Here is an 8,817-nt window from a genome sequence, read left to right on the forward strand (position 1 = left end):
GCATGTGGCGTAAGATGGGATGGAACCTTTTTATTTGAGGAAAGGGATGGAACTTTACATGTCCACTACTAGTTGGCACATACGGAGCATAGTACGTACAACAGAACCGTTATATATGCTTAGTACACATGCATATGTGCCAAAGTGCTGGCTGCTGGTGCTAATATACGTACCTATCTTAACATGCAACAACCAATAATGCTACGGTCTACGGGATGAATCCTATGGATTCACCTTACGCTCTGATGTGGCGTGCATCTACCATCTATGCAACGTACGTTGGAGAAAATTTTGGAGTAACTATGCTAGGTCATCCAACTGCGTAAAGGCACAGATGCCCTGATCCTGATGTGGCATGCATCTATGCACGGTACGTCGGAGAAATTTTTGGAGTAACTATGGTAAGGTCTTCCAGCTGCGTGAAGCCACATTGCATCAGTAACTTTAGTGAAGCCACATTGTTCAATGTTGACCAAACTTGTGTGACATATCTTTCACCCATTGCCAATGTAATCCGTCTATGTTCAATGGTTTTCTCTTCCTCCCTCTGGGGTATGCTACTTTTTCTCCATTGCATCTCAATCCACTCTCAAAACCATGTAATGGACTTTTGTACGAATAAATATTTGGAAACCCGTAACTGGTTTTAAATGATGGAGTTTTATAATTTATCTACAAAACAGTCGTAACAAACTTACAAGTGGAGCATTTGGAAAGATCTCGGGACAATGAAAGTACAAAAGGAGCGGCAGTATTTTTTCGGGATGAAGCAAAAAAAGTTCATATGGCATGTTTTATCCCATCCATAGTGCGTAGGAAATTTAGGTTTTCGGCATACCCTCTATTCACCTGTGGTCGATGAGTGTGCCTACTGCCTACTATACTATGCACCTGCGGCAGGTGGAGATGTATGTTTGCCCACAATCAATACACCTTGATTGTATAAAGAAACGAGATGGTCATGACTGGCTGATCAATACTCGATCTATAATAGTAGAACTGACAAGGCTGTGCTTCTTCTTGCAGAGCGAGGTGACAGTCTTCCTCTTTCTTCTCTTGTACCGTCGCCTCTCTGGCTCCTGCTAGGTTGGTAGGCCATCAAATTTCGTTTCTCCCATTAATTCCCATGCATGATATTAGTGCTGAACTAGTGATTGATGCCAGCTAAAATTTTCGCTATGATCTCTTCCTAGCTACTCCCTCCGTCCCATAATATAAAAACGTTTTTGACATTAGTGTAGTGTCAAAAATGTTCTTATATTTTGGGACAGAGGGAGTAGATCTTATTCTCGGTTTTTGTTTCCAGTTTCATAAAGTTGTTTCACTTGCAAATGCTCTGTGGTGGACTTTGATTTCATGGCCGATTTGACAGGGAGGAGCATGGAACCTGCTGTATGGCCACCCTGCGACTTTCATCTGGCTGATTGGTCCATGGAACCCGCGGGTGCTGCGTGGGTTCCTGACGAGTTTGCTTGGTCCACTGAAATGCTGGTCACCTGCTTCCAGACGTATGTTCCTAGCAGCCCTAGCGGAGGGCAGCTGCAGCAGGTTCAGTATGCGGCAGCCACACCGAACTCACCTTGTGAGGAAGAAGCACATGCAGAAAACAAGATGGAGATGGAGATCCAGGACCCCATGCAAGTGTTCGAGAAAACAGCAGACGAGTTCGAGGTCGACATCGACATGTTCGACAGGAAGATGCATAGGTATCCTGGACTCATTCGACGTCTCAGCGACGGCAACAAAAACTACACCACTCCGGTGACGGTGGCCATCGGACCCTACTACCACGGCAAAGACCACCTCAAGCCGGCGGAGAAGGTGAAGTATGTGGCTGCCTACCACTGCATCATGGAGTCGGGCCACTCTGTCCAGGAGATGTACGACGCAGTCGTCTCAGTCGCAGGCGAGGCCCGGGGGCTCTATGACAAGGACGTGATGGCAGGTATCAGCGACAACGACTTCGAGCCTATGATGTTCTATGATGCCTGCTTCTTGGTGCAGTTCATGCTTAAACTTACAGGCTCCAAGTTGAATTCGTATTTATCCCGCTATTTCAAGGGCAATATGAACGACATCTTCCGTGACATCCTCCTGCTTGAGAACCAGCTCCCCTGGCGGGTGGTCGAGACCGTCATGTGGTTCAGGCAGGTGTCGTTGCCGAAGCTCGTTAATTCGTTGAAAAACGGCCTGCAAGACCGCAAGGTCCGCGGGAGGAAGCCTTTGGACTGGGAAGACAAGTACAAACCGCCACACCTCCTCGGTCTTGTCCGGTTCTACATTGTGGGAAGGAGCAAACCCAAACCGAACCGGCAGCCGCTACCCCGCCTCGAGTCGGTTTCGATTTCTGTAGGTGCCATGGAGCTTGCAGAAAGCGGCATCATGCTGACGGCCAACAAGACAAGTGACCTCGTAGACATGGGCATCGACACCAAAGGGCCCTTCTGCGCGGAGCTCTCTCTGGCGCCACTGTCCCTGAACGATTTACGCTCAGTCTGGCTAGTCAACATGGCAGCCTTCGAGCTGTCCACGACCCTAGAATTTCAAGGGCGTGATGTTGAAGATGAAGCGTCCGCTGTCTGCTCCTACCTCCTCCTCCTAGCCATGTTCGTGGACAAGGAGGAGGACGTGCACCAGCTGCGAACACAGAGTGTTCTGCAAGGAGGAGGAGGGCTTACCAACAAGGAGGCGCTCTCCTTCTTCACCAGCCTTCAGGACCTGCCTCTCGGGAGCCGCTATGTCCGCACCATGAAAGAGATTGAGAATTACAGGAACAAGCAGAGGCGGAAGCGGACACGGTGCCACGCCTTTTTTCACAAGAACTGGAGAATCATGGCCACGGTCTTCTCCGCCGTTGCTGCACTCATCACTATCTTGAGCACGCTTGCGTCTCTCAAGAAACAATAGCTCCCCTCCCTTTGTCCATGATCGATCATGTGATTTTGCAAGCTTTATTTGTTATCTTTTCTTTTTGTATCAGAATTACATTTGCAAGTAAATGTTCTCCATCTTATAATCTTCTGATTCCTTTGGGTGTTGTAGTTTGGTTTCTTGCAAAGATCAATCACACATCCAAAACAGAGAATACTCGCCCACGGAAGGCTATCTAGGCCAACGCTTAGGTTATCTGCAGCTTCGCTGCCGCTGGCAGCTGGAACCGTGCTCTCGTGCGTGCCTGCAACAATTATTTACCCAAAACCACCACAACTGAGGCTAGGATAACAATTTGGTAATACATTAAAAGCAGGGCATAAAAAATCACCGGAAATGTGCCTAATGCATAACACGGAGCATTGATAGTCGGATAACCTCGCGAAAACAGTCAAACTGATTGGTTGGGCCCACCTCTAAGGCTGACGTGGCATGCCTATGTGGAAATTTTGCTGAGATGGACATAGGTCCCACATGTCATCCATCCATTGTCTTCTTCCTTCCCATCTCTTCAATCGGTCGCGTAGAGGACATGAGGTCCGGTCGAGAGGTGCTCGCCGGCGGCAACCAGGAGCGGTGCAGCTCCCATAACAGAAAAAGGAGGCCACCACGCTCCGGTGGTGGAGAGGTGCTCGTCTGCATCACGCCCCTACTTGGCCTGAAGAGGAAAAGGAGGGCAGGCGCGCGGTGGCGGCGCTCTGGTCGCTGAACTGCGACGACGGTCGGTGTTGGCGACGTGAAGCTCCACGGCGGTGGTGGCATTTGGAGTGGGAGCGAGGAGGTGGGGTCGCGCAGCAGGGAGCGGAGCAAGCTAGCACGACCTGTTGCCGATGCTGTTCCCACTCGTTGCGTCCCTGCGTCATCCCTTCGTTCCCTGCCACCGACGGCGGTCGGTGTTGGCGGTGTGGAGCTCCGCAGCGGTGGCGGCGCTCGGGACTGGAAGCGAGGAGACGGGCCCGCACACTGAGCTCCGGCGAGATCCTACGCCGGCCAAGTCCGTGTCCACCTCTAACGAGCGGCCACTTCCATGACGCCACCCGGAGGCGCGAACTGGTCTCCCGGAGGTGCTCGCCGGTGGTAGCCAGGTGAGATGCTGGCCAGGCGTTACCGCTGCACATGTCCTCCGTGGTGGCGGCGCCGGTGATGTCCGTGTCCAGTGCTCGCTCACGAAGTGTTCGGTTAAATGCCCATAAAAAAGAGAAAGAAGTAAAAAAGAAAAGGTGAAAAAATAAGCACTTTAGTCATTGACAGGTGGGACCCCAGTCCAAGTCAGCATCTTGTCCACACAAGCACACCACATCATCCCGACGGCGGACCTCACGTGTCGGTTTCGCGGCCAAATTCGACCATCAGTGCTCCGTGTTACGCATTAGGCACATTTTTCGGTGGTTTTTTGTGCCCTGCTTTTAATGTGATACCAATTTGTTACCCTATTCTCAAGTGTGGTGGTTTTAATGTTGTTAAGCGACTTGGTTCTCCTTTTTTTTTGAGAAACGTGCCTTTTTTTTGTTTCTCCTATTCTCCGACCCGCACGAGGAGAAACGAGAAACCCAGAGAACAACTAGTTGATGAGCGCTCTTTCGGGAGCTTCACAACGATCAACGCCACTTGGCGCGCTCTGGGTGCTCCCTCCGATTTTTTTTATTTTTCCGCATGCCTTTTCGGCTTTTTAAATGGTTTTTTCCTGGTTTTTTTTGACTTTTTGGTTTTCCACCGGCTTTTCTTAGATTTTGGAAAAAAATTGCGCAAAAAGACATGTTATTTTTTGCTTTCCGGAGAGGCACGGTTTTGCTTTCGCGAGAGGCACGATCGTGCCTCTTGAAAAAGGAAAAAAACGCGTTTTCTGTTTGTTTTTTGCCTACATGAGAGACACAGTTTTGCTTCTGCGAGAGGCATGGTTTGCTTTCCCGAGAGACACGACCGTGCCTCTCAGAAACGAAAAAAAAATATGTGTCTTTATTTTTTTTCCTTCCGCGAGAGGGCCATGCCTCTCGAAAACAGAAAAAATGTGTTTTCTGTTCTTTTCCTTCCGCGAGAGGCGTTGTTTTGCTTCTGCGAGAGGTACGGTTGTGCCTTAGCGAGAGGCACGGCCGTTCCTCTCAGAAACGGAAAGAAAAACGCGTTTTCTGTTTTTTTCCTTCCATGAGAGGCACTATTTTGCTTCCGGGAGAGGCACCGTTGTGATTTCGCGAGAAGCACTGCCGACCTCTTTTGGAAAGGGAGAATAATTGTGCTCTAGGTTCTGTTTTTTCGTCCGGTTTTTTTGTGAAAAAAAAAGTTCGTCAAAAACTATCAACACCGAATCTAGTTTTGAAGATCTCGACGCGAGGAGAACAAATGGTGAAAATGGTTTGAGATTTAGACACACGCTTTGAGAGACAAAACGTTTTGAACAAATGGATCTACGAAAAAAAACTCATAGGCTGTGACAACTGGCGCACATGTAGCGCGCCAGTTGTCACAACCTGGGGAGGTGGGAGTGATCTCTGCAAGGAGTACTCCTAATTAGTGATTTCGGTAAACCCACACCTATCCACAGACTATGGATCGGCCCACGAGCGCCCTTGTTGTTTCCTAATATTTTCTTTATTTTTATTTGCTATTTAAAAAATAATCAGGCTTTCAAAAAGTTCTGATTTTTTGAAAAAAATTGCGAAGTTGAATGTTCACAAATTTAGGGTTTTTGTTTTATTTGTTTTTGAAAACCAACATGTATGTAAATTAAAAAAAAAGGTCACACATTTGAACAAACAAATCATTGATATGAAAAACGTTCATTGATTCAAAAAAATGTATATGAATTTTAAAATATTCACAAATTAAAAATATTCATATTTAAAAAAATCACGAATTAAAAAATGTATGTGAGTTTGAAAAATGTCCATGATTTTTAGAAAAAGTTCACAAATTTAGAAATGTACTTGAAGTTTCAAAACTGGTAACTAATTGCCGAAACTATTCGCAAGTTTAAAACAATATTTCCTAATTCCTAAATATCCTGAATTTCAAAAACAAATGTTTTGTGGCCAGTTTGTGTACAGAAGCCCATTGTTCAGTGCATTCGCTGGCTTGTGGGCCCTGTAGTGTGGGTTGTCTTTGCATCCGTTTTTTAAATGCAGCCTGAGTTAAAAAAAAAACCTTTTAAGTTGTAAAAAATTCTGAAAAAAATTACAAATATATAGAGAAATGTAAACTACATGTTTGTAAAGTTCCCTTATGGATTACACTTTGATGTGATATACACAACAAACAATTCTAGCATGTGTACTATTCACTATTAAAAAAATCCATGAATTTATCTTTCTATATAGCACACTAAAACGTATGTTATCATGAAAAGTTACAGCCATGAAGTATATATCCCTATTTGTATATGTGCTCGTCTTCCGAAAAATGAAATATAAAAGTAGATTTTTGATTTTATATGAAGTGCTAGAAAATATATCTGAAATCGTATAGTCTCTCAAGCTTTTGGCACATCCTGTAACTGAATGTCATCGATCGCCAAAATAACCACGTTACAATTAAGATGTGGCGTCGAGCTTCAGTTACGACTATGGTTTTTCTGCGTCACCATCCTTGTCGTCCTCCGTCACCTCGCCCTTTGTGATTGGCAGCCCCCACCTTAACATAAACAAATTTTATTTTAAATTTCAAACATGAAATTGAGTAATGTAATACAATTTCAACATCAAAATTCCCCCGCACACAGAAATATTGGAGAAAGTCCGACGACAGAAAAAATCAAGTAACCATGAATGAACAAAGACATGTATTAAAATAAAACATAAACTCGACTTTTTGCAACCACAAAATAGGCTAACCAGATATTTCGGTCGGTCTGAAACATAACAGAAACTAACTCGATACCTGGTAAGAACAAGACAAAAAAACATAGAACAAAGTTTTCCTTAATGAATGAGTGGCATTGATATTACCCTTTAAGAACACAGAAAATGAATAAAACAAATAATGACGACATCTGCACATAATTTGCACATAGATTGCACTCTTTATTAATTAGAAGAATAAGCATATAATATTGAAGTTTTCATATAATTTTTTCTAAGAAGAAATGAATTAATGACATCGGTATTATCCTTAGAAAAGAAAGAAGAAGAAATAAAACTAATAATAAATCTAACAAATGAAGTTTTCTAAGAAAGACTAACTTCCTGACAATGTTATTACCCTTCAAGAAGAAAGAAAATAAAAAATAAAACACAAGATAAGTACACACACACTGAAATTAATTTTTCGAATATGAAGAATATGCTTGTAATAGTCTATTTTCTACACTTCGGTATAATTTACACACATATTATAGAGTACTTCTGTGTATACATTTACACTAACCCAATATCCTAAAAAATTACACATATATAGAAAAAAAGAAAAATCAGCTAAAAATAAAAATAAAAGCAAAAGTGCACAAAAAATATACACAATGGGTAATGAGTTTCAAGCCCAGCCGAAAAATGTATTATCTACAAATAGAGGCAAGTTAAAAAAATATAGCAAAAAAAGCCATAAAACACCACCAAAAAGAACAACACGAATCTTGATAAAAGAGTCAACGTTCAGACAATTGACTTATCCAAATATAAAAATCAGACAGCTTACATATAGCTAAGGTGAAAAACTTATCGTTAGCGACAATAGCTTCCTACCAAGAAGTTCGGTACCTATAGATATATTAATTGTGAGCAAGTTAGTACACACTCGGTTGAGTAAATTGTCAAAAACTACCAAAATTGCGTCTGATAATGCAAAAAACAACTGTTTTCGTGTAAGTTTATTGAAAACACCTATTTTGAGTAATTGTTTACTAAAAGCACTAAAACCTCAATTGACTGCATTTTGACAGAAAATATCCGACCAGACAATGTGTCGAACACATCAAGCGCAAGGCCTAGCCAGAGAATTGCCGGACGTACCGTGGTCGCGTCCGGGCCGACAAAGAATCGCCCCATGGCGAGGACGGGCGACATGACTGTTCTGCCGGAGTTGGCGGCGCAGAGCCTAGGAACAGCGTGTGGGCCCGGGCGTTTGAGGCCTGTTTGAGACGTTCGTCTGGGTCGAAATTTCACAACCAGACTGCGACCGGGCGGCCCGCCCGGGCATGTGAGGCAGGTTTGAAAGGTTCGGCTGTAGATGCTCTTATATACGTTGCATTCAATAGTAATAGGTATTTTTGGCTAATAGTCAATGTACAGAAGTTGATATCAGACATAATGCAAGTATTTTGACTTTTTTTTGCAAGTATTCTGACTACTTGATTCTTCACTAAGACTAGCATTTTTGCTATCATGAATTTCATACGCCATTGTTTCAAGCTTAATTTTTTGAATTCCGTACGCAAGTCCACTTTATGATGAGTTGCCTACTGTACCATTGTACACTTGCGCTGTTTAGATATTTGAGATGTTTTATTCCTCATGTTGGACTGCATATTTTTTCCCATAAGTCTAGAATCCAGAAACTTTTGCATGGTTGCCTTGATACGCTGTATCTAAGCGTGTGTATGTTAACATAACAGGTAACAATTTTTTTTCGCAAAAAAAAAACTTGTTACCTGTGTTTAAGTGTGTGTATTTAAGCGTGTGTATGTTAACTTGTTACCTGTGCTTTCTGTTATAATTATATCACAATGTAGCCTCTTTTCCTGAAAGTGCTTCTCTTTCTCTTGGCAGGGCATATGTTGACTATTCTATATAGTAGTAGCTGGCTTTGTGGATGTCTGATATCAGTTTGACGGGCGTTTGATAAAACCTAAGATTTTCTCAGCGATTTTGAAAGAGTTCACTTACAGTCTGTTAGTTTCATCTTGTGTAACTTGACAGTCTCTCATTTTGCTATGCTGTTTTACTGTTTCTTTGGAGGATC

General features: G+C 43.4%; 1 protein-coding gene across 1 annotated transcript; it reads left to right on the forward strand.

Annotated features, from left to right (window-relative positions):
• Positions 1 to 1,443: 1,443 nt before the first annotated feature.
• LOC123098186 (uncharacterized) lies at positions 1,444 to 2,907 on the forward strand. The gene has a single exon (XM_044520103.1). It carries the CDS (start codon positions 1,486 to 1,488, stop codon positions 2,905 to 2,907), a length of 1,422 nt encoding a protein of 473 aa, XP_044376038.1. The 5' UTR covers positions 1,444 to 1,485.
• Positions 2,908 to 8,817: the final 5,910 nt, after the last annotated feature.

Source organism: Triticum aestivum, chromosome 1B (genome assembly GCF_018294505.1).
Source record: "Triticum aestivum cultivar Chinese Spring chromosome 1B, IWGSC CS RefSeq v2.1, whole genome shotgun sequence".
Lineage (NCBI taxonomy): Eukaryota > Viridiplantae > Streptophyta > Magnoliopsida > Poales > Poaceae > Triticum > Triticum aestivum.

What these genes read in the sequence shown, in the direction of transcription:
- LOC123098186 (XM_044520103.1), top strand. Translation starts at nt 1,486, where the DNA reads ATGCTGGTCACCTGCTTCCAGACGTATGTTCCTAGCAGCCCTAGCGGA.